This window comes from Pararge aegeria, chromosome 18, assembly GCF_905163445.1.
Source record: "Pararge aegeria chromosome 18, ilParAegt1.1, whole genome shotgun sequence".
NCBI lineage: Eukaryota > Metazoa > Arthropoda > Insecta > Lepidoptera > Nymphalidae > Pararge > Pararge aegeria.
The window spans coordinates 13,092,407-13,120,382 of record NC_053197.1 but is presented as its reverse complement, the minus strand read 5'-3'; the positions used below and the strand labels follow the sequence as shown (position 1 = coordinate 13,120,382).

The 27,976-nt window shown below is 38.3% G+C and overlaps 1 protein-coding gene across 4 annotated transcripts in view; it reads right to left on the bottom strand.

Moving 5' to 3' along the window:
• The window catches only part of LOC120631532 (serine/threonine-protein kinase minibrain), a 230,959-nt gene that overhangs the window by 20,080 nt on the left and 182,903 nt on the right, over window positions 1-27,976 (bottom strand). For all 4 annotated transcript variants that reach the window (XM_039901154.1, XM_039901156.1, XM_039901155.1 and 1 more), the window contains 2 exons: window positions 802-990; window positions 119-266 (listed from right to left, as the gene is read on the bottom strand). In XM_039901154.1, the coding sequence (XP_039757088.1) occupies window positions 119-266; window positions 802-990 (337 nt within the window). The remainder of the gene's footprint in view (window positions 1-118; window positions 267-801; window positions 991-27,976) is intronic.

Sequence of the window (27,976 nt, the reverse complement as noted above, 5' to 3'; positions counted from 1 at the left end):
TGTGCTTTTTTTATTAAGAAGCACAAACCAACAAACGTAATGTTGAATTACTGTTAACTTATATTACTTTAGTAGTGAGCAAGCAAGTACACGCAGTCTTAGAATATTTTTCACTTACCTATATAATACTTATTTTCGGCATCTGCTCTGTTCATCATTTCTAGTAACTTGACTTCTATTTGTGCCTGATTTAGGAAAGGTTTCTTATTTTTAATAATTTTTATCGCTACTTGACATTGCTCCTCGTGGTCGTACGCTTTCACAACCTGAAATTAATAAGTATAGCATGTCACACAATAACTAAATGCAGTAAGGGATACAGATACAGTTATATGTATATATTATAAACCAACATACACCTTATTGGGACTTCCATACTACTAAAAGATCAATTTTTATAAAAGAATAAAACCTGTACTTTTGAAACAATAACACTAGACATCTAGATAAACTCTAGAAAATTCTATGTCAAAGAACTGTTTATTTAAACGTTATCAATGTTGTGAACATTTTAAAAGTGAGGGCTAAAAGGTACTCCTTGGCGATGCCATAACCGAAATGAGGAGTTAACCGATTTATGTGACTATACATAAGCCTGTACGGCTTGTAAGCAATTTATTGAAGCATGGTAAATTAAGAGGTTTATGTAAAAAAAAGTATAAACGTTTCCTGAAATTTATAGTAAAATTTTGAAAATATTTATTATGACGAAGAAGAGGGAGCTAACTAAACACATACATAGGCAAATGAACTGAACCAATAGAAATAAGGTGATGTAGGTAGTGAAGGTGATGGTCGCACCTGTCCAAACGAGCCTTTGCCGATCGGCGACGATATCTCGTACCGGTCGAGGAACTTTTCGCCCTGTTTGATGATGTAGTCGTGATTGTCATCGTCGTAACCGTCATTGTAGAGCTTCCGTTCCTTTTTGTGTGAGCCATCGTCGCCGAGGTACTGTTGCGCTCTCCGTTTTTTCTTCGCGTAGTATACCTGCAGACAAGATAAATGGATCATGAAGCAAAATTATTTTGTTTGTGTCAAGATTATTTATGCATTTCAGTTCAAGAGTTCTCTGAGCTCTGTTGAGTTTTGTAGGACGCAAAGTAGAGTTGTTTTGACACTAATAAAATATGAACATTGATATCTTAGTTGAAATATCAAATCTATTACCTATATGAATTACATTACATGTGTATGATAATATTTGACCCTTCTTGACGTATTCGTTAAGTGCAAACCTGACTAGCGCCGGACATAAGGACGAAATTCACTGGCGAAACCAAATAGGGGCATGAATATATGGATATCCAGCAAATATTTCCGAATAAGCATACAATCTGCACAGTTTAGGATAAACAAAATAATATCAAAACGCAAAACTTTCATAACTTTGTTATTTTCAAAAGAACTAGATCGTATAAGGACAGGAAATATTAAGCCGGGTAGCTCTCCCCGTATAAGATTGAAAATACATTTTTCAACATATTTTACAAGCACACTCCGCCGATACTACGCTAATCCCTAGGCAAGCCTAGAACGCTCTGTTTTGACATCGTGCATAATATATGTGGACGAGGGATTAGACGTTAATAAAAACGTCTTAGACGAAAAATCGTAAAGGATAGGGGGATATTGCATTACATAATAAGTTCGGTCGTGGAACGTTATAAACAATAATTTTGAGCGGTTTCGTATAAGAACTATGTCACTGGCGAAACCAAATAGGAACATGAATATATGGATATCCAGCAAATATTTACGAATAAGCATACAATCTGCACAGTTTGGATGAACAAAATAATATCGTTTGGATGAACAAAATAATATCCAAACGCAAAACTTTCATAACTTTGTTATTTCCAAACGAACGAGATCGTGTGGAACGTTAAAAACAATAATTTTCACCAGTTTTCGAATGAGAACTATAGAGACAGTCGATAAAATAATAAAAGGTCTATGTATTTCTTGGATTAGCTTCTTTTCGTAACAGGTGTTTTACCAATCACCGACTCGGAGTATATCTTTTACTACGTACCAATATTATATATGCTCGTTAGCACCGAAAGATAAATGTCGTGTAATGTAATTTTAAAGGGCTAAGCCATGACCTGGACATTTAGACAACAACTACACAAACTATACTTAATTAATATATTTGAACAAATAAAATTGAATTTACGAGACAATAAATGTTATCAAATAAGGAACCGAGAAGACCTGACATTGTTGTAGCCTTTTCCCCTACTAGTAGGTACCTAATAGAAACATGGTTGAAACCTAATACCAACGTTAAGCGTTACTTTGGTCCTTGAATATGGAAAAAAAGATTACCTTTGTCTCCCGGTAGGCGGATTTATTATTTCCCAGTTTTATATAAACTTCCCTAACAAAGTCATAAGAACAAGGACTCAGAACAATTTCTGGACTCGATAGTAATGTCAACAATCTTGTTGTATTAATAAACATATCATCGTCACTTTTGACACTTAATGAATAACGACAGATATTTCAACATTGTCATGTTGGTTTTCTTTTTTTATTTATAACAAAAAGTTTTACTATTCAAACTGAATTTCAATTAAATTGCTTCAATTAGATAGCGAGTATTTAGCATGAGCATATCTCATTCGAATTACGAGGACGCAGGTACTGCTACTTAATCTACAACTTTCTTCAATTAATCAGATAACAACCCAAAAGATTTTTTCAATAGTACTTTTGGTACAAAATACACTTATATTAAGTACAAATATAAAATTAAATTTTTTTCAACATATTTAAAGGAGCTTTAATACACCACAACCTTTAATCACATAAACATTACAAATCGCAAACGATACATAAAAAAAAAATATGGTAAGCAACGCTGACCCAAGTCAGTGGGAAGGTCCGTAGCTACTGAGGAAGCCGGTGCTGACAGGGAGCCGGTCTACTTCTCAGTCGCCTGATGAAACGCTATAGAGCTGTAAATCATATGTACCGATGACCCAAGTCAGTAAATGGATGAGTGTCCGAGTTTAGCAGATAGAAAAAAAATTGAATATTATTAACCAATAATAGTATGGCTTCAATATCATGAGAACTATATAGAGTGCCCCTCAAAACATTTTTTCAACATCTTCAATGTACACAATTCGTTCCGTTACAGTTTTATTATAAGTACCCAGATATAGATGTGGCTGTTGGCCGCGTCTTCGTCTTGGAATTTCCGCTTTGAATAAAATATCCTATTCACTAAAAATAGGACCATGTCTGTATCCAGGGATGCACAAGCTGCTCTATGGCAAATTTTAGCAAGACCGGTTTTACGGTCTAGGCGTCAAAAAGTCAGTCAATCTTTGTCGTACACAACTGACCAACTATTTTATGCACGATATCTATTTATATAATCATCAGGAGATGACAATATCGAAATTGAATATCGATAAGAAAGGCAAATATTTTAATACATGCTTTTCCGGGATAAAATGTATAAATTTTCCATCTCCGTGATGTGAAGGGATCAGTTAAATGGTTTTGCCAAATATAGCTAAGAAATAAACAAACATTTACACTTTCGTATTTATAATCATGGGAGTGTGGATGATGAGGCTAGAGTAGCGCGGGAATTTGGCCGGACGTTGACCCAAATATGCGGTTGACATTGATCGACGATATTCGATACGCTTATATAAAACGTTCATATAGCGCAAACGCATGGGATTCAGAACTAGGCAGTTCGTTGATCCTAGTTTTTTTTTTAATGCGGCAGATCGGCGTCGCGTCTAGCCGTGGAGATATTATGACTCACTAGCTGTTACAAGTGATTTCGTCTGCGCAGACTTTCTGTTTATCCATTTTTCATCATTTGAAGTAGTCAAGAATATTGCAGGGAAAGTCTTGCAATATTAGTACACTTATCTGACTTACTGAGTAAACCTTTTTTGTGAAGTTTTCTATATCAGCCCGGATAAACAGACGAAAAGGCAGGAATTTGAAAAAGGTGCGTTAGAATGTTTATTTAGTTTTTCCCTTTCGAAACCGTAGGCAGACAAATACATTTATTAAATATGTAAAGATATACATAAACTTTTTCCGCGAAATTTAACATAATTAACAAATATAGACCAGACATTAGTGGGTATCTACCGCCTACGATTTACGCAGGTGACATAACACAACAAAAAAATGTATTGTTCACCAAAACTTTTTGATGGTTCAATGCTTGGAATTTTGAACTTCATATAAAAATGTAAGTAGCTACTATTAGTTATCGGTATCAATAAAAATTAAAATTAAATCTGTATATGGGCTATATTATACCTACTGTATAATTAGAGTAAATTTGAGTACAGTTATCCACTAATCACTAACAAGCTACTATTAGAAAGTGTGCACATAGAAAGAGTTGGTCTTAACCGGACATTGTGAAGGTGAAGGTCGTCTTGAGGAAAACGGGTGTTTTCGGTACAACCTTTCGGTTAGGAACTTTATCTTGAACGCATCACTTTCTTACAAGATCAATAACAAGAAATAATATGTTTAGTAACTGTGTTAGCAACACTGGTATGTCATGTGACTTTTCCAGAGATTGTAACACATAAATGACGAGATTACATAATACTGATGCAGCTCGTTCTTTTAGTTAAAAATAATGTTTTAAGGCGATAGGACGCGAGATTACGTCGTCACCGCTTAGAGATTAATTCTTAATTCAACTTTACGCGAATCAACATGTGTCTCAAAATTCAGACCTGGAATTCGTATGGTCCTCATACGTCCGTATAACTGCCTCATGCGCTTATGCTTTTAATTAACAATTCTTAAATGTCTTACGAGAGATGCATAGCCACAACTCAAGGAATACGAAGTGTGCACAACAACTGAGCATGACCGATGCATCCGAGATATGTCACGTCATTTAAACCCCTCAGTATCTGGCATTATGGCAGTTGCCACTGTTACGTAAGTTGCATAGCGACCAATAACAATATTGGAGGCTGCATGCCATTCGCAGCGTGGCGGAAGTGTCGCATATCGACGCGGCCAAACGATAACCCAAATTTCTGGCTGCGACCTACATACCTAATATGGAGTATATTTTACAGGCGACCGGGCGGCCCTGACAACCAACTCATCATGTAACTCTCTAGAATAACTTCAGTTAGGGATGTTCTAGGGTAGGTAGCTTGGATAGCCGAGCTAAAGATTTCATCTACGACAACTTCGAAGTTCGGAGCATTGCCGCAAGATTGTCCATCTACCGGATTTAAGTAGTCTGGAACGAATCTGATTTATAATACTTCTTCCCACACGTTTGTTACCACCGAACATTAAGGCGTCGCGGTAAGGGTTTGCGTTAAGTATTTATATACGAACGAATAGATTTGATTAACCGTTCCTAATAAGCACCGTAAAAAATTGTCGTTTTCCCCGCAACCAACATTCCAAGTAAATCACGTTCTAGGCACAAGTAGACATGTTCTAGGCACTCTATCTCAGGTTGTATTATCATATGAAACGAGTTTGTTGCCAAGCGCCGGTCTATTATGTATATGAAATAGGTGGTTGGACAAGTGGTGCGTGTGACATATGGAAAGCGAATTTCCTTGACAATGTTTGATCGAACGTTATCGGTTCGGTATCTAAGGTCAGTGTCGCCGATAGGGCGCTGCGGTCAGGGTTGCATGTGGGCATCATCAATCAGAAGGCTCGCAGGGAGCGAGCGCGGCGCAGCGGCGGCGGCAGGCAGGCCAGTGACCGCGGCACGTGGCGAGATGAGCGCGTCGGGCCGGGGAGGAACGCGGACGGCGCGCGGCGGCTGTCATTGATTTTCCCCGTCGCCCCCCACCCCCGAGGCTGCCTCCCCTTCCCGCCGCGTCTCACCCACTTCCAGCGCCCGATAACGAGGTTAACGGGCGACGTGAGCGTCTCCTAAACTTTAATTATACCCGTACACCCATCGTGCATGTTTAACCCGGCCTCTATTCAGCGTTTTGTTTGCAGCTCACCTGATAGCGGGACGTGATCCACTATTCGGTCTCCGGTTAACTGTCTAATGAAGCCGGAGATGGGAACGGAGAGCGCAACTTGCGAGCGCGGCGGTGGAGGCGGCGGCCCATGCCACTACCCCTAGCATAAGATCAACCGGTAGACTCTACGAAGCATTATTTAATACCGACAGTTGTAAAAACGCCGCCCATTAATAACATTTTAAAGCAAGCAATCGCAGCTGTTTCGAGGCTCGAAACACTAAAACGTCAAATTAATATGAACGTAATACGACGCGTTTTAAAGTCGTAAATTCTGTACTACTGAGTTTTATTTTATCAAAGCTCCACCGATAGAACTGTATGTAGAAATGTGGACGAATTTGAACTGTAAAAGAAGGAAAACAAGTTTCATTTTACCCTTACAGTTCGATACTCGAAAACGACAAACACTAAGATTGAGAGGGTGCAAATCTCATACCTACTAAGGCTACAGAGGTCGATGCGACTCGCGACTCGCGGACCGAGTTCAATTCAAATCTGCTAACTACGTCTCGGCGTAAGCGTGCGGCTACGAAAACTTCGTGAATTAATTATAAACATTCGCTATTGAGCCCGTATGCTCCTTAATGTTTGTAATTCCAGGTATAGGCCTTGTTACTAGGCATCTACGGCAAATTAATCTCGATTCTTAGGGAGATTTTTTTATGAATTTCCCCTCCGTATTCAGCATTACTACAACAGGTTGCTAAGCATCGTTTTTCCTCAAAATAATAATTAGATGGCGGCGGCTCTAATTAATACATAGGCATAAAGTCACGCGTGTTGGTCAAACCAAACCTTTTATTAGTAGGTATGGCTAAGACACACTTACAACCTGCGTGATTTCGGCAGGGTTTCGTATCTCGCGACAGGCGTAAATCTTGCAATCATTGCTGTCAAACGGCACTTTTGTTTATTTATTGTATGGAAAAGTGACGTTTGGCAGCAGTGATGCCGGTACTGTAACAGGTTTATGTATATTTTGTGTTTAACTAAACATGTTTTGGATAAGTAAAAGTCCAATTAATTAAACTCAATAATTCAAGAACGCATCAAATTATATATTTTACGAAACCTTAGTTACTTATCATATCCAAATTGCTTGTATTAAGTTAGTTTCCAGGAATACTGGAAACATTTCCAGTATAAAATAAAATAAAAATAAACTAATATTTATGAATTGGAATCCGCTGGACCAGTGGGGTAGAACTTCGACTTCACTTTTGGGGCGGCGAGTTCGAATCCCAGCACGCACCTCTAACTTTTCTATGTTATGTGCGTTTTAAGCAATTAAAATATCACTGGCTTCAACGGTTAAGGAAAACATCGTGAGGAAAACTGCATACCTGAGTTCTTCATAATAGTAAAAGTGTGTTGAGTTCACAAATCCGCTGGGCCAGCGTGGTGAACTACGGTCTTAACCCCATCCCATTGTGGGAGGAGACCCGTGTCCTGTAGTGGGCGGGTAATAGGTTGATCTAATGATAACGATGATGAAAATTTATGACGTTAAACTTAACAGAATGAAACAGTCTCTATATATAATCAGATAAAAGACAAAATACATTTCGTGCGTAGTTGCATTTTCACTTTCATACATAATCATCAGATCCCATTTCTAGTAGTAGATTAGTTATAATTCTCAAGAATACGATCAATTCCAAATCAGTATTTATGACCTGGACATGGCACACAATATCTCAAAACTGGCCAATGCATCGGCCAACTTATCATAATTCAAAATTAAACGGGCTACTCAGTACTCATATGCCAATAAAACATTATTATTTCCATTTATTAGTTGCGCAAGGTGATTTATAGCCGATCTATCTCTCAAATTACTTTAGTCGGTACAACATATCGCGTATTGCCAACCGGTCGCCTCTACGAAATATATAATTTCGTAGTTTATGCGGTTGGACACTCGTCGCAAAGTACCCTATCATAAGTCTATTTAGGAGTCATTGCTGGGCACAGGCCTCCCGTCTCATATGTAGCAGACAGAGTTTTGTTGGCTTTAACGTCAATGACAACTCCGTCCATTTGACAGAATAAAAAAGTGGTCAGCATGACTTATCGACAATTCCGAATTCACCCGCGCCTTAAAGTACCAAGAGCACAGAAGATATTGCCGAATTTATTGGGAAGTGCTTGGAAGAGTTGTTTGCAAATATTGTTTGTAAATACCATCATCCTTATTCTCTGATCGTTCCTCACTGTTGTGTTGACGAATTTCATCCCCACCATCTGGTATTACATATACTATCCTTCGTAATACCAGATAATTTCTGCCTCGCACTTGCATATTGGGGAACTGTCTTCCTTGTACTGTGTTTCCTTAAAGCGATTTGAGGTTCGTAACTTCTCCTTCCCGCTCTTAAGATTTAAGAGCGGAAAACTAAACAGTGCTTTTCGTATTTCGAACTTCCCTGTTTACGTTGCTTGCTATTCCAGCGAACCCAGCGGGATTTTCCAGAAGCTTAGCATGCCTGAAAAATGGCTTGAGATCTAAGACCTAGACGTAGACTCGCGTTGATCTGCCATACCTACTCACGATTTGGGGTTATTCAACGGACTATAAAGGAAAGGAGGATATCAAATTCCAATAAGTATGACTCGGTATTTTAATTGCAAGTATTTTAATACGAATATTAAAAATTTTAAATACGAATATTCGCAAAGGGAAAACGGATGTTAAATCCGTACATCCGATTTCCTTTTGCAAAAAGATTCACCGTGCTCGTCATGTGCTTATGTTCAATAGCCCACCCAAGTTTCAAACAACAGTGTAAAGCTTGTAAACAGATTGGGTTACATGGTGGCAAGATTTTCCTATCTATTGATTCCACTATCCGCTGTGCAGTTTCGATTATATGTTATGCTGGTTGAAACAACCCGACCTCGTGCGGTAGTGCGCTAGTATTAAATGTACTCTGTAGTTATCCGGGTCCTCTTCCGCGTGGAATCAGTTTTCCCGTTTCCTGCGCTTCCAGTCGTTATCGAGAATCGAAAAATAAAACTCCTCGTTTTAAGAGTCGTACATTCTGCACTATTAACTTTTATAATTGACACGTTCCTCTCGAAGCGCTGGTTGAAGAATAGGGGTCCACATATCAAATGAACTAAAACTAGGTTCATTTGACGACCACTCTTGCAAGAAGGCTCATAAACAATTGCTAAGGCTCATAAAAAAGTACTGTTTGTACGCAAATTTAAATTTAGAACCCTTTTTGAGTATCAAATCACGCGCAATGATTGGAATAGCTTAGTAAACATTACACATTCTATCATTCCTCATATCCTAAGTACTTACATAACGCATCAAAATTGTTAAGTACCATCAGTCTGGTGCCCCGGAGGCTTCGGTCGTGGCTAGTTACCACTCTACCGATAAATATGTACCGAGGGTTGGGGTACGATGCCGCGTAGAAACGGAGTAGGGTATATTATTTAACTGCCATACCCCTAACAAGTTAGCCCGCTACCATTTTAGACTGCATCATCACTTGCATCACGTGAGTTTGCAGTCAAAGGCTCACTTGTACTCAGTAAACAAAAAAGTGTCTTCACAATCTTATTCCTCCTCTTCCCAACTGTTATCGACTTCGATAACGGGACTTCGGGACACCTCAACCATCAGTAAGGAAACGTCGTTAATTATTTTCTAGCTTTAGCGAGACTCTACAAAAGTATTGCAAGTTAGACCTATCTGATCCAAATCCAAGTGCACTTAAATCCAAGCCTATAACAGTCCACCAGCGGAACTAAAGGCCTCTCCCAACAGAAGGTTGGTGATCGCAGTAGACATAGACTATATACCGATAGATGATCGGTAGTAGCACAGAGAAGCTGCTGCCTGCTGCTCCCAGTACGACACCCGCGCGAAGAGTATGGGTGGTGACAACTGTATTCTAAGCTGCCGTCCACGGTAAGCCCACCTATTTATATTAATAATTTAAAATGCATTTTCGCGAGACCTTTTGACCCTGCGCATTATTAATCTGACCTCTTATACACCGGTTAACAAAATAAAAGAAATGTCAAATAAAATATCGCATCTAGTGCAACTCTGCACGCGGTGTTCTTCCGTTGGTGGTTATTCAATTACGGGAGGCGGCCAATGAAACGAACACTATTGCACATCCAAATTATTTTCGCCTGCTCACTTCCGGCCGTAGCATTTAGCGAGATAAGGGCAATCTGCTAATATGATCCCGCTACACTTGTTTGAGTGCGATACAGCCTAAGCATGGCGTTTCTTTTGAATAAGGAAAAGTGCGGGGATTTCTATTTAAAAAAACTTACTATATAGGCATCCCGTTCAATCTATTCAATCTAAAGTATATCTACGAAATAATTCGGATGTGTTCAATTAAGTTGAGTAATATGATAATAATAGTTTTTAATTGATTAAAAGTACTTTTTTTTTTTCTTAAATTACACTGGAACCCCAAACTAGGATATCCCGTGTCTTGGGGGTCAGTGTCTTCCCATATGTGCATCGAGAGTAGACATTCTCTACTCTCAAAAAAAAGGGCAATTATGTCGATATACATTTTTATAAGTATCGATTGAATATAGTGATTCCTTTAAATTATAAAAAAGTTATAAACATCAATAGCCACTCGAGAATCAGTGTCTTAAAGACTTAATTTCCATGTATTACGATAGTGGATGGAAATTGTTACCTACCTATTATAACAAGTTGTTGTGTTAACGTTTATGTGAAGACTCCTGTTTTTGTTTGTTGGTATGAACGCGCCGATTTCGGCAACTATCAGTAGGAAATGGTTTTTTTCCGAGGAAGGTTATCTTTATGGGCATCACACTTCATCCCTCAAAGCCGGAAAAACAAAAAAATAACGTCGGCAGGCGATTTGATTCGATTAGACGCGGGTTAGAGCATAGGAAACGGGAGTTGTACGCGGAGATAGTTCGTGAAGAACCGCTAGTAAGTAATATTTATGTAAGCTTCAAGCTTATACTGGGCTTATAAGACATGGGCAAGCTTGGAAGACTCGTAGCTTAGATTAACGAAATTAGTCATCATAATCACTGCAATGGAAAAATGCGTATGTGCAAATTTTAACTATAGTTTAATATGTTCAAATCTTCTGGCTCAAAATTTGGACCCGCACTTGATATACAAGATGCTACGATCCTCTCAGAGCACGCTACGAATCCTCGCATATTATTTCGTAGCAAGGAATCCTCGTTCGTTTATTTGGGTAGTATAAATAACACAATAAATAAATAAATTGTTTTATTGTGGCAACGTGATGGTATACTAAAACATGTTTCATACAACATTCGGCAGAAATGCATTCCGTCACCTTGACATCATCGGACCACATATTATATTAGACGGCCGAGTGGCGCAGTGGGCAGCGACCCTGCTTTCTGAGTCCAAGGCCGTGGGTTCGATTCCCACAACTGGAGAGTGTTTGTTGTGATGAACATGAATGTTATCCCGTGTCTGGGTGTTTATCTGTATATTATAAGTATTTATGTGTATTATATTCATAAAAAAATATTCATTAGCTATCTCAGTGTCAGGGCTAGATGGCGATGTGTGTATTGTCGTAGTATATTTATTATTTATTTATTTATTATGATGTAACGATTGTATCATCGGACTCGAACCTTCGATGTAAGCTCCAATTTAAGGTGTCGATTACTCAATACTATTTTAAAAAGAGAAGCTTTATGGTCTCACGAATGTACACCTACTTAATCTTTGGTAATAAATTAAATCAAAGTGACCGTCTATATTATCGAAATAACTACATTTAAATTAATACATACTTTTGCATTTATAATATTGAGTATGAACGTATAATGCGTAACGAAATAGCAGCCCTATGGTTTGCATATAGTCGAAACGGAACCGCATTTGAAAGGGGTTTACACGTTATTATACATGTCCTCATCATGGGCAGAAATCTGTTTGGGAGCGAGCCTCGACGCCGGAATCCCCAAAAAGCTAATACGAGTGTTCGCTAATTAATTTTTCATAGCCCTGTCGTCGGGGTTTGATTAGGCGGGCGGGACCCGCCCCCTAGTGTAAGATTTGCACACTCGCGATCGTAGACTCGTTATTGATTATCGAAACACTGTAACTTCAATGTAAAATGCACCTAATATCTCCTAGGTTTAGAGTAGAAAATTTAATTAATAATTTTAACTTTTGATTTTTATTTTACAAAACGTTCCGACAAGGGCGCTAGTGTAGCCCGTTAGATTATGTAAGGTAAGTCCTTACAATAAGGAGAATACGCCACCTTTTACTCTGATCTTACAGTGTTTCTATGCTCGAAAACGACTCTAAGATTGCGAGCTTAAAAATGTTATACTAAGGGTGGGTACCAGCGGCGAGTGACAGACTCGGAGGCTGCGAGATCACGTCGCAGCATCAATTAAGGCGGCGGAACTGCGCAAGTTTACATCATTAACACCATAAAAAGACAGTTATTGCGAGAAAATTTGCGCAATCAATTAGGACTTTTAAGAGGGGTTGGGGGTGGATGCGTGCAGAGTGCAGCGGCGACGGTGGCGCGGGGGCGAGGGGGCCGCGACGGGCGGCGCGCGCATCTGTGTGCATTCGGCATATTTACCCCGATAGTGGGCGGGCGGGTTCACTGACCCGACCCAATGCAAGGCCCGCGTACGTAGGCCGCGACGCACACGCCGTTTCATTAGTGCCACCGCACCGCACACCCATGCAAAAAGCTAACACTGTGCGTCAAGTGGGCAACGCACGCTTTTTTAATCATCTGCCGGATACCAACGGCTTAGATTAGCTCGGGGCATTCCGTTTCTGATTTGAGAGAGGACGCATCGCGGCACAGGGGCTACGCGACTCTGGACCGCTCGCCTGGCCATATCGATCCCGGGTTTATTTCCAACTCTGCTCTTGGTACGTGATTTAAAATTTATAACAAACTAAAATTGAGTAGGTGCGCTGCAATACAAACAATTTAGCTGCAATGCACATATAAGTATGAGTTACGATCACGCAAGGATAAAGTTGCTTGATGCGCTGGATCGGCAGCGATGAGATCCAAGTCGACAACGGCAGTCGAATTCACTTCCAGATGTGCGATAAAACACTGCCTACCATTTTTATTTGTATCATTAACCAGTTACGGGCTTCGTGCACGCCTCTGTTTAAATGAATGGGTTTGGTAACGTTGGAGGTTCAAATACAGCCTTAACCTTGTCCATGGAGTTGTAGAATTTTGATTTATACTATTGTCTGTGATGTTAGTTACAATGAAAACTATATGAAAACTAACACTACTAATTATAATATTCGTAAATTAAGTTATATGCTCGCAAACTCGCGTTGGAGCATAGTGCGGGTCGAAGCTCTATATCCCTCTCTAGTGTAAGACGTGGCCTGTATCCTATACTGAGGCACTGAGGATGAAGATAATAATAATAAAATCTATAAAGAATTGGCCATTTTTATTTAATCCATCATTCTAATTAATAAGTCTACTATAATTTGATATAGGTCCTGTGCAACGGGAGAATTGGTTAGAAATGATAAACTTTCTCTGGGTATGTATTATAAAAGATAGAAGAAGTAAGCACTGATAGCCTCGCCTCTAGTGCTTAGAACTTTGGCCTCGGACTCTTTCAGAGGAACCGAGTTCGTTTTCACGCACGCACCGGTAACTTCCCGATAAGTTATGTGCATTTTAAATATATCTTTATTTAACGGTGAGGGATAACATCGTGAGAAAGCCTGAGAGTTGTCCAGAATATTCTGAAAGGAGTTTTAAGTCAACCAATTCGTATATAACCAGTGTGGTCCCTTATAAACCCTTCTAACTCAGTGAGGTGACCCGTGCCCTTTGGTAGGCCGGTAACTGGTGATGTATGATACAAATGATGGGGACGTTTGCACAAAACAGCACATTTCGAGGTTTGAGTGTATGGACATGTAATTACATATCAAGACGTATACGGCAAATGCACTACGGGAGTCATAATTATGCCGCGGCATTCATAAATCCAGTGATTAAAGTAGACAGACATTCATGGCGGTAAGTATAAACCGAGGTATACTTATGCAAAACCACCCTTGCAGTGGGCGAATGGTCGGATGCAATGCCATAACCTACCCCAAGCTTTCCCCTCGTTGAGGCAGGTCAGGGCAGACGCTTTTGAAGGGCATTTACATAATAACCAGGCGTATAGTATTTACAAATTGCTATCCATTAATGACACGCATCGTCGGTTTATATGTTTTTGATGGTGTTTATGCGTCGATTAGTCTATGCAGATGTATATTTATTTAAGTGCGATAGCATAGTGGTTAAGATTTCGGCATCACTTTCGATAGGGGCCGAGTTCGAGCCCCAGCACGTACCCAGTGGCGTGCACTGAGTTTCTTACCAGGGTATGCATACGACTAAAATTTTCCTTCTATTCGAGTTATATATATATATAAATCAGAAGATCATTATTTAAACGTCCATCAGTCCAATAATACCATCTTTCGGGAAGCGGATACAGTCACAGAGAACGACAAACAGCATGACTAATGTCTGAGGCACAAACGATAAATTTAAATCAAAATCCCAAGAGTTGAATAACGCACTCCGGGGCCGGCTGCCGGCAGTGCTCTTCGATTGAATCTTGAGCACAATGCAGTAGGAACCTTTAGCGAAATAATGGCGTCTCTCCGCGCCTACAAAACACTCGCCCCCGGAAACTGAACTTAATCGGATTTGTTGCTCTGTACTGTGTACAAAGTACCTATTGATCAAGGAAACGGAGACATTCCAAGTAGGTTTGTAACGAATTCGATTTTGGAAATAATAAGCTTTTGCATGGAGTAGCGGTAATAGTCATAGTCTTGCAATAAGTTATTTTATCCTCAAAGAGAGATGTTCAGAGATCTAATTCTCTTCTTCTCCCGAGAAGAAAAATAACGAGACCCGGAGAGCACTCAGACGGAGCAAAAGCATTATCACGAACATTATCTATAAACATCACACCAACACATACAAAAGGTCACCTTAAGCCATCCTACCTATTTTTACGTTCAATATCCCCCACGTGTAGGAGAGAGGAGGCCTGCAGGAAAAACTGATTATGATAAAGGCTGATGGTTATAAAGGTTAGAACACCAAACCGGTCAATTACTTCACCGACAGAGGTGAAAGTACGAGCTAACTTATCATCGAATAGTAGCAAACATTTGCAATCAATTAATAAATTTAGTTACTAAAAACAAACAGCGAAGTAACTAATTTAATTTAAATGCCACTACAAGTTAGCCCTCGACTGCAATCTCACCTGGTGGAATCTGGTGGAATCTCGTGGGAATTAGCGGGCTAACCCATTAGGGTTATATTAAAGACCAGTTATATTAAACCGATATCTCTGATCGATTACTACACAGAATCGTACCGGAACGCTAAATCGCTTGGCACGTCTTTGTCGGTGGTGTGGTTTTCCCAAATTGCCCCTGCCGGGTAAAGTCACCAGGACCTCGCACTTATACCGTAGCATTACCAACTGAGCCAGGGAGTCTAGATCCCAAATGCCCTTAAAGACAAAGCCGGCTTTGATGGTACAATTGATAAATCTGTACATCGGTACTCGAAATAAACCTCTTTTCTTAGGTCAGTACGGGAATTCAAAAAGTATTCCATTTCGCACGTGCCATATCACACGACGTGGAAACAACAGATTATTATGATTGCATTACGCACGTAGCAACCATAGCATTGAGAGATAATTGTATAAATAATGTTTGCATTACAATAATCACGTTATAAATTATCATAAATAGAAAATTCCTCGGCAACAACCTTCACACAATTTATTATGATTTACGTACATTACGGTGCACTGCAAGGTATATTATAAATCTGTATATTTATGCACATACATCATAACTAGCCTATCTCGTTTCTCTAGTACTAAGAAAGTTCCATTACGGATAATGGCGTGCACTTCATACTTGGCCAAAAGCACTGCATTCACTTCTACTATTATATAACTCGCATAGGAGGAGGTTCGTTCGATTCTGAGCCATCTAACGGCTTTATGCCTACCATGCCTCCAAAACCCCTTGTTCAAGTCACTGACTATAGGCTCAATTCCCGGGTCGGTCAGGTCGGGCCAAAAATCTGTTAAAATATGTTCAGTACAATCCATCTTAGAGCTACGTTCATCGGAGAGCACATTAAAGTCGTCAGTCCCGACAATGTAATAATATTAACGCCCACTCCTACCTGAGCATTCTTGAGGGTCTAAGTCCTAAATCCTTCCCTCCATAAGAGGACCGTGCCCAGCAGTGGGACATTAAAAGGTTGAGGAGGATGTTTATGACAAGTGTTCAAAGTAACGAAGTAATTGACCACAGATTTAAGTTTAGAAATATGTGTTTCCTTCATTTTATCTGGCCGATATTCGTCAATAAAGGGTCTATCGGCCGCAAGTGATTTCTTCATATGTAAATAAGAAGCTTATTTTATTAGTGCTTTCTAACAGAAACAGTACAAGTATAGATATAAACCTACAGACGTAGGTAATATATATATCAAAACCGTTATCCTTTATTAGGTAGGTACATCAGGTCTATCATTACTTTATAAACTCTGATCGCAGACGAATCGATACCATTCGATTAGACTGATTAAAAAATATCCCAAGTTCTCTTAGCAGCGATGGTCACCTGTTACGACGCAAAATACGTATAATTTTCTACACGTGTCTGATATAATCGTTATATTTTTATCATTTTATAGGTGGACGTTACAATGTAGGTAGTTTCAGATGCACTGTGAGACCTCTTAGTAAAGTTTATGATTATGGGTATTTTTACAGCTGAATGTTTTGTTAAAATAAGTTGCATACCTAAAATGTTCTGATTTTCACACGCCTTCATCTTAATTTCAGTTGGAGCAATAAATTTACTTAGGTACATTCAGATTTAATTTCACACTTACTCTCTTGTATATGTTTTATCTAATTATAAAATTATATAGAATGGGAAAAATAAATAATCTAGAATTAAAAAGCAGAGGAAAATGTAAATGTGAGCCACTGTGAGAATGAGAATGAAAACGACAGTGATATTGACAAAGACATTAAAAACAAATATGAGAATGACAATGAGAGTTTAAAGGATTTTGAAAATAAGTAAGTAAAAGACAATAAGTTACGATGTAATATTGTTAATTTATGAAATTAAACAGAAAATTAAAAAAATAATGATCATACAAAGGGTAAAAATTATAAGGAAAAGGAAAATGAAAAAGAGAACTGCACTGAGAATGAGCATGAAAATTACAATGAGAACGAAACTGATACTGACAATGAGATTGATAATGTAAATGACGGTGTGCAAAGACATAAAGAAAAGTGTCATGATGGTATACAAAAAATTTAAATTGTAAGTAATAAGGTTTTTAAAACCATAATGTCAAATTAGGTTATGTAAGGTTGCGTTAACATGTGTACACTTTAAGCCGACCATTATGCATAATGCATACCCGACGTATGTAACTACCGAGTACACTGTGGGTACCTACATCGATATTGTAATAAAAACAATGCATAATCCATTAATTCCTGCGACCTACCGCAATACGAGCCACGAGTAGGTTACTGACAGAACAGTACCCTTTGTACACTGCCTGGCAAACAATTCGATGGCATAATCAAATATGTATATGACTCTCGAGTTTATAAATGTTATATTACAGTAATTTTTGTGTAATGGTGAATTATGCGTGTAATTTGGTTATCGTACGTAGCGTTATTTTTATCGAGATATTTATTGACATATTTTCCGTTATGGCCGCACTACTGACACTTTCTTGAAAATTCCAATATGTCGTTTTATGTGAGTAAATTTAAGTAAGTAATAATTTAAGTCACAAGCAGCATAATCACACAGCGCTGAACCGATTCTTAAAACGATAAAAAATTTCATACTTAGATAGAAAAACTTGATTCGATAACAAAACACAAAGAAACAAAGAAGAGAAGAAGGATTAGTGCTAGGGTTCAAAGGCAGCCTTATCACTTATAATTATAAAATGGCAGCAGGACTGACCGCTAGATGACTGGAGCAAACGCAAGAAACTAGAAAACAGAAATTCTGCGCAGACAAAGTCGCGATATCTGCTAGTATTTTATCATTTTCTATACATTTAAAGCAAGTATACAATAACATAAAATACATTTTCAACAGGAATCGTTATAATACTAAACCGCTTAGTCAAATAGCGGTTATTGTTACGAAAGCCATTAGACGAGAAACTACAAGAAACGATATCTAGTAAAATAGATGTCACGTAAAAAGATCGCTTACGTTCGCACCATACAATTTTTAAGAGTTTTTAAAAAATAATGAGGGAGGTTCGGATATTATAAAAATATAACCTAAGCGGGAATCACATCACAGTGATGAGCTGGAGAATAGGGATAACCATTTAACACGTCTATACAAATGTATTGCTCGAATAGCTATTCTGTTATATCAAACCACAATTTGACAGTTTGATAATCTGACGGCTTTAGCCATCTCTCTTATTTCATGAGCACACTAATACAATAAATATAAAATGGAGTATATGTGTTTTTTCTAAGCAATGCAAGCACGGCTATGACTAAGCCAATTCTGATAAATTCCGGCATAATTTGACAAAACTTGCATTCTGGAAATGAAATACGTACTTATTTGTATAATGAAAACAAAGGTTTCACAACAATCGATATGTGATATAAGGGTTACACATACGTTAAAACACATCAGTTAAAATAACTTAACTCGATATTACCGCAGTAAGATCATCACCATCAGCGCTCGTTTCAAATGACACCGACATTACTTACAATAAAAGCCCAGATAAAATCTTAAGTCCTAAAATTACTTGATAAATTTCGTTAACAAAATTTCAGGACTGGAAAATTGGGAATTAGATAGGAGAGCCATTTAAATTTACACGATTATTCATTAACATAAGGGTGCAAACGTACTTAAAACATAAAACGTCGTGGACCGATAGCTCGCAACACGTTTCAAATTAAGTTATATAAAAAGCTAACATTATAGACGTTATTGCCCCTTACTTAGCCGTACTTTTTAATGAATGTGTTGATAGAGGTACTTTTCCAAATTTAATGAAACATAGTAAACTTATTCCTCTTTTTAAATCTGGCAATAAAAACGACATTTACAATTACAGACCCATTTCAATCTTACCAGCTCTTAGTAAGGTCTTTGAAAACTTTTAAAACATATGTACGATGCCTGGGAACGTTCGCAGAATGCCATTGGTGTTTTTTTGTGATCTATCCAAAGCATTCGATTGTGTTGATCATAAAACCTTGCTTCTTAAACTAGCCCATTATGGTATCAAAAACGTTGCACTAAATGTGGTTGCCTCTTATCTCAGTGACTGAACCCAAAGGGTTTGCATAAAAGACATTAATTCGCAGGGGTCAGCTACGTCACAGGGTTCAATCTTGGTCCCTTTTTATTTTTGGTGTATATAAATGATCTACCACACCATGTCAGTGAAACCTGTGACATTGTACTGTTTGCAGATGATACATCTCTAATTTTTAAAACTGATAGAGGTAGAGACAACTCTGACGATGTAAGCCGTGCTATGTCGCATGTGTCGCACTGGTTTACTGTCAATAATTTACTTTTAAATGAAAAAAAAACTAAGTGTGTGGAATTTATTTTACCAAATGTAAAGAAAGTTAATAAAAATATAATAATAAATGGAGAATCACTAAAAATGGAAGATTCCACAGTTTTTCTGGGCATGACCTTAGACTGTAAGCTTCAGTGGGGTACCCATATAGATACACTAGCAGGTAAACTAAGCTCGGCTGCCTACGCCGTCAGGAAAATTAGGCAGATTACTGACGTAGAAACAACAAGACTTGTTTACTTTGCGTACTTTCATAGTGTGATGTCTTACGGGATCTTATTATGGGGCAAAGCTGCTGATATTGAAACTATATTCATTTTGCAGAAAAGAGCTGTACGGTATAAACTTAAATCACGTGAATCCTTCCGAGAAAAATTTAAAGAAATAAGTATCCTTACGGTAGCCTCACAATATATTTATAACAATATAGTATTTGTAAGACAACATATTAGTCTTTATAAACAAAAAGTGGAGATAAATAGTCGACTTACAAGAAATGGTCATAAATTAGTGACATCTGCATATCGTCTGCGGAAGGTGAAGAAGTAATTTGTGGGTTTGAGTATACGCTTTTATAATATGATTCCTAAGGTAATTTTGGACCTACCAATGCATAAGTTTAAAGAATGTGTTAAAACACATTTATTACAGCGAGGTTATTATACAATTGATGAATTTCTTAATGACAAGGTTGTTTGGAAGCATCCGGCTCCGCTTTCATCTCTCACAAGATAGAAAAATGAATTTTAAAATGTAAAATGTAAATTGTTGATATTGGAAAAGAGCAACTGCTGAGTTTCTTGCCGGCTTTTTCTCGGTAGAATCTGCCTTCCGAACAGGTGGTAGAGTCACACAGACAGACTTGACGTTTCAAAAGTGCTTATATTAGGCCTACTTGAAATAAATGAATTTTGCAACATAAATCGCAGTCTCTACAGCCGCCAAGTTGTGGTCTATGTAAAGCTACGTATGTTGGATTTTAGTTTTATTTTTTAAAGTTATAGCTTCTTTGCGATTTCTCACTTATTTGACAAAGCCGATATACGCAGCTTTGTTATACGTTTTAGCAATGGGTCTTATCCATAACTGCATTGTTAAACAAAGGTAACGGGACGTTGGTATCAAGGGTTTTAATTTGGTTATGGATGTTCAATTTGAACTGACAACGTCACGGGGAACCACGAAAGAATCAAGCCTCTCGTCTTCGTAAAAACGCTGTGCTGAGTTTGTAATATCCAATATAATCACTAGTGGCATTGTCGATCGTTAAGGATTCCTGTAAGTCTGCAGTGTCGACGAGTAGAAAGCAAGATAATAATCGAACAGAGGCCGGGTTGTGAATCTGAGAAGATATCGAGGAAACCTTTGACTTATCAAAATTAAGCTTAATTTGCTATACTCCGCGAAAAGCAGGAGAACCTGTGTGGTGTAATTTATAATTTCTTCAATCCTTATACTCCACACCAAACAGATCTTCGGCAATATACCCTCTACGCACGTTTCGCTCCGAAACCGGAGCATCCTCAGGAGATGTTGACTTTACAATGAATAATTGTTAAGTCAACAACAACAATAATAAATAAATATAAATCGAGGGTTCAGAGTTCGTCAACAAACTCTTGACTCTATGCTGAGATTGTGAGTACGAATCGCACGTAGCAATTCATTAAGTGGATAATTTCTTTACGATAGCTGTGTCTTAAGAGTGGAAAGCAATAGGTAAACCAGCGAATGTACACGCCACGCTACATCGAGCCCTCTTCACGCTCACGTCAAGATGCTGTACAAACGTTATCTGTACTTATCAATCACTGTAGACTTACTCGTGAGTTAGCATTAACGTTCCTTGAGGATTTCTTAGTGTCTCTGTCTCTGTGCAGTATCAAGAGACTGGAAAGCAAGGAAAGCAATAGGCAAACGGGACTGTTGGGCTGTTACGCGAATCTTTGAAGAAAGCGAGGACCTTAGCCTCCGTCTGTGTAAGCTCTTGCTAAGGTTGAGTGTGTATTACTCATAGCAGTTTGAGTAGAGGATATAATTGTATTCGCAGTCTCTAGAGAGCGAAGAGCAATAGGTAGACGGGAATGTGTACGTTACGCTCCTTCGAGCCCTCGCCAGGCTCAGGTGAAGACGATTTACTAAGGTTTGTGTGTGCCTTTTAATCACTGTAGCCTTCATCGTTTGGTAGAACCAACGTGAGTCTATAAGTTATGTAAATCTTGGAAGAAATCAAGATCGCGCCTTCATCGGTCTAAAACGGAAAATGCTGAGTTTGTGAGTGTGAATCACTCGTAGCCATTGCCTTCGGTAAATTATTTATTTACGTTCGCAGTGTCTGGAGAGTGGAAAGCAATAGGTAAACCAGGGACTGTGTCCACCACGCTTCATCGAGCCCTCGCCATCGGCCGGGCCGAGCGTCGCCCGTCAATAACACTAGAGCGGGCCATTAAAAATCATACGCGTTCAAAAAGCCCGCCCTCAGCGTGCGCTGCCACTTCAAAGTTTGACCTCGCAATTACTAAAATTGGTTTGATTTACCATTTTAATTGTAACAAAAAGCTTATTTTTTCCACCGGCGTGGACGAGGGCATCACGCGGAGGCAGTGCAATCTCGACCGAGTGACTTTCGGCCGGAGGGTTCATTAGGGATCGGCGGGGCGAAGCGGCGCGCGGGTCACAGGTTGGAATTTTGAGCTGTGGCGTCATGTCGTTAAGGCGTAGTTTCTGTCGGAGGTGTCCGTAGGCGCGAGAGGAGAGCACTCGAGGTCGGATGCTGAGAGCGGGGGTGGGGGTGACGCGGGCGGGGGATGGGACAAAATCGATATCGTCGGGCGGCGCGCGACGTCTTGCGCCTTCCCCGCACCCCTCTAATGAATGAGAGCGAACATAGTCATCTCTGCGGATGGCGGCTCCGGCGATACGGCGTGCCGTCGCCGCCTAGACTACGTAACGCGTCCGATACGATGCATGGCTTTGCGAAACGATCAAAACTAGACCCCTAACAATCAAACATCGCACAACCAACCTTCTCAGAGTCTAACGTTACATTATTTTATGACTACCAATCAGCGAATTTGTTTCTGTTTTCTATTTTTAGTTTTGTCGTTCAGTTGAGAGTAACTCCAAACTATCCTTATAAAGATTTTAGAACATCTAGCTGAAAAGTTTTGTTAAAATCAGTTTAGTCTTTAATACTCTGAAAAGTCTCTAAAAGTCCCGTCAAAAGCAGTTTAGCATTTTGAAAGGACAAACCGGCCACTGATTAATGCATGCTTCTTCTAACATTGAAATAATTATTATGATATACTAGCGTCATTTTAAAATTTAAAATGATTGAGTGCCACAAATATATATGGCCGACGATTTTTATTGCTCTGTAGTTTGCTAGAAATCTAAAAACATACAGTCGAATTGAGAACCTTTTTCTTTTTTTAGGTCGGTTAAAAACAGTAATATGACAGAAACATGAAATTTGGACTTCAATAAAGTGATTTTCAAAATGCATACCTAGAGGAGGGAAAGTGAGTAGAAAAGTTTGTATCGCTGCCTGTTATTGGCACTTAAAAGCTCATTACTAGTTTTATTAAATTATTTTAGTTAACAAACAAAATACTTGATTTTAGGCTCTCAGCTTTCTTTCCAAATTCAGCCCTAAACGTCGACGGTGATATTTGTGACGATGAATTCCATAATGTTTAACTTGGATTCAGCACACATATACCTAACATTTAACAGAGACGGACGTAGGTTACTTTGAAGCCGGCGATGTTAGAAAGTCACGGACGAGGTTTCATACATCAGCTAGTTTTAATGAATAATATCTACTAATAATAAGTCAATCTCCATTCTCCGCTAAATTTCGAACTTGAATATAATGGAGTATTAATTAAATAATGTATTATCACAGTATAACAAATAATGTCAACGAGGCAGTCTAGACAAGGCAATCTACCTGAAAATGCGGGACCAGGACAGTACATCGGACAGTCGGAAAGTATAACACCATGCTTATTCCTGTTGCTTAACAGTATTGCTTTGCTCCGGTGTGAAGCACGAGCTTGTCAGAGTAATTACAGACACATGAGGCTTTACACCTACACATCAGGTTGATGGACATGGGGTTGTGTTGTAGAGGACAGGCAGTGGCGTGCACTTCATACATGCACAAAAGCACTGCATACCCTAAAATTGAAATATAGCCAGATTTTTTCCATATTACCATACCCTGGTAAGAAACCGAGTGCACGCCACTGAGGACAAGTGATGGTAATCCACTTACTATCATGAAGGCTAGGCCTATCAGTTACAACTAAAACTAAAAAAAAGTTGAATTGAAGACCTCGCAATTCGCATTTGAACATACCAACCACCAAACTGACGCGGCAGTTTAATCGTACAGACTTTAACCACACCGATGTTATTTGAATATGCACAAGCCTAAATAGAAATGAAATTGTCTGGGGATTCAGACATTAAGCCAAACAAGCACCTCGAAGTACAAAACAGAGCTTCATATCTAGACATTAATTAAACCCTAGGTAAGTGCATTGCGATTACAATGAACATGTAGACTTCGTGTAAATGAATGAAGACAGCATTTTGTATGATTTGAGTTGCCTTAAGGTAGTTTCACACTATTCATGCTATCCTTACTAAATCTATCAGCCATCGTTAATAAATAATAACCACGTGTGCGAAAGTTTGTAAGGATGGCTGGATTCTCGATGATCTCTGTGGTGCAGCGGAAGCGCTGTTGCTTTAAGTGGGAAGTCCTGGGTTAGATCCCGGCTGCAGCAATTTGAGAATTGAGTGTTTAGCCGTGATTAGGTTTTTTCACGCAAAATTTACTTAACCAATTTGGAGACAGATTAAACACGGATTTAACACATTGGCTAGTTTTTATTCCGGAAAGATAAACAGTTCCCGGGATATATGTGAAATCAAAAAAAAACACGGACGAAGCCGCGGGCAACAGTATTGTTTATAGATACGCAAAAGTTTGTTTGTTTTTCACGTAGCAACAGATTGACGAAATTATTTTTTGAATGGAGAAATTTTATAGGGTAACCTTATGAAAGAGGAAACTTAGTCTTCCTTTATACACCAAAATATACACGGTTTCTATTGGATAGGTACATCTAAAGCGTAGTTCTGTTTAAATACTAAATAGGCTAAGAGGATATTGATGGGTACCTATAAATAAACGTGTCATGGGGTTCAAATGACATTTTTACCTGAACGATAATTTTTGTTACAATATATTGACGGACGGACTAAGGTTATAGGATGCAAAACGAAAATAGCTAGTCAAAAGCTGGTTTTGGCGTATACTTTTGATCAATTGATGTAATCAGAGTATGTTTTTTTTTTAATTTTTATGGAATTGCTATTAAAATCGTAAGTAAGAACGGATCCAAAGGAGGATAATCGAATTATAATATATTCACGGACGGACGAATGTTTATAGGATGCAACACGAAAAAAGAAAGCCGAAAGCTGATGTTGGCTGTAAGGATCGGTTGAGGGAGTTGATTCAGCTTTTAAAGTCATGTGAAATTGCTATTAAAGGCATAAAAACCGAACTAAAGAACAATAAGTGTCGACATGTTACATATCGTTGTTATATTATACTATTAATCAAAGGTGGACAGACTTAAAATAATTTACAATGTTGAGGTGTTATGCAAAATAAGTTACGAAACATGCTTCTAAATCTAGACTCACCTTTAGTTAAATATGTTTAAAAGTTAGTAGGTACGGTTAGAATATGGTTGCCTACTTGCCATCTGATTTTCTAACATACACCATAAAGACGGTAAATACAGTTTGAAATTATTTTTTAGAGTTAACGTATCATAAACAGGTTTTATAACACCGTTTACGTAATGGTGGAAACATGGTCGTCTAGTGGTGCGGTCTTAGCCTACTGAGTTCGGAGTTCAATCCCCGGCACAAACATTTAACTTTTCGAAGTTATATGTGTTTTTGATTTCAGCAATTATATAATAACTTTATTTAACGATGAAGGAAAACTATAATTGTAATTAATAATAATGAATATACTACGACAATACACACATCGCCATCTAGCCCCAAAGTAAGCGTAGTGTTATGAGTACTGAGATAGCTGATGAATATTTTTTTTTGAATATAATACACATAAATACTTTTAATATACAGATAAACACCCAGACACTGAATAACATTCATGTTCATCAATCAGACATTTTCCAGTTGTGGGAATCGAACCCACGACCTTGGACTCAGAAAGTAGGATCGCTGCCCACTGCGCCACTCGGCCGTTGGCTAGTGTGATGGACTATGGCCCATACCATCCTCATTGGGCCGATAATGGGTTGAAATGATTATGATGATAATGAATTGTAAGAAAAACCGTCGCGACTTTGTCCGTCTGTCACAACTTTTTTACGAAATCGTAACGTTCAAATTTCCGTTAGAGGTAACTTTGGCAATTTTTTTTATTGGAAAAACTTTACTCAATCGTCTAAACTGCACAGCAATTTTAGTCAGTAATATAGTAAAGAATAAAACACTTTTTTTCGCTGTTAATAACTACAGAGGGTATTAAGAGTTTATTTAACCATCACTCACGAAGAATATTGTCAGTTTAAAAAACGATTGACTTTTATGACTCATAAAAACAAAGGAAGGTACTCGGGATCAGTAATAACAAGGAAAGCAGCTGTATCTTGTCCTAGAGCCGCATTGGCTCGTCTTTACATCATTAATACAGCTGGAGGAAAATATGGCTATGGTATTGAGAGGTCGTATACCTAAATTTCGAGTTCCATTCATCTCATTATATATAACAGTGCTCTTGAAGTCCTTTTCGTTTTTCAATATATTTCCTTGTGAAGTGATTCTTATTTCAGCATTGTCAGTTTTAAAGTGGACCATTACGGTTGAATATGCTATTAAAATATTACCACAATCGGTTTATTATATAAACCGATTGTGGTACACATTGTGACGAAGTCAGTCAGTCAAAAATCTAATGTGGCACTATCCTACAACAATAACTACTAAAAGCTAAAAATTATTATCCGACTAACATACTTTTCCATTACTACTAAAATAAAAATGGATTTACATCTCCTTTCCATTATGAAGTTTACTTTCTTTTATTAAGTTTACTTTTTGTTTTTATATGTGATTTCATAACTGGACTTCCCTCAGCTCAATAGGTACTGACAGAATACCAGCGTTATGGGTACATTGGTATCCGGAACATTAAGCTGAGTCAGAACCTTTTTATTGGCACGACACATCATAGACTTAAGCTATTAATAATAAAGTACAAAATTTTAAGTAACTCCGTATGTTAGTCTGTTTGTGTTGTTCTGGTAAATAAACAAATTCTATACTATTCTATTCTATCCTAATTCTAGGACAAAAGCGCCTTACTTAAATAGGCCTCTGACCGCACCTTACGCCGTAGAAATAAACGCCATCCTCATCATCTGGGTGCCTGGTATTTTTCTGCAATACCAGATCTTTTGTACAGCTAACTTGCAAATTGCGGAACAATCTCCCATCTGATGTTTTTCCTCCAAAATACAATCTAGGGTTATTCAAAGGGCAGGGAAACAAACTCCTTGAAAGCCGGCAACGCATCGGTGGCTCCTCTGGTGCTGCAGATGTTTATGGAGGCGCTAGTCTATTTACATCAGGTGACCCACTTGCTCGTTTGCCCGCTATTAATACTTAAAAAAAAAGTAGTAATGGCATTAACAACGACCCTTTGTAGGTAACACAAAAAAAAATTTTTTTTCGGTTTGTTTTTTATGCTGTTTTAAGATTGTAAAAATAAACGGTTCCTATTTCCTTCGCCAGGATGCAATCTATATTTACGACAAATTTTATCGGAATCTATAGTTTATGCGGGAAAGGTAACAGACGAAAATTTACGCGTTTTTAATAAAATGATAGCATGAGATATGTAGGTATTATTAATGCTAACACAACGACGCAATTTCGTTTACTTGGATGACTATATGGCCGTATAGTTGACGAAATTTCTACGAGACCCTTCTTAAATAAAATCATTTTCAATAAAAATGAATTTGTCATAATTGGGAAATTCCTATTTTTGACGACGTATAAATTAGATCTCAGAGAGCATTTGCCGTCTTTTTTATATAGTGAAATAATTAAAATTATCCCAACGCATAAAGGCAAAAAAGGTATGTAGTATAGAAGGAACTAAAGTAACAAACAGACTGCTTTGCCTGAAAGCCAAGTGGTGCACGA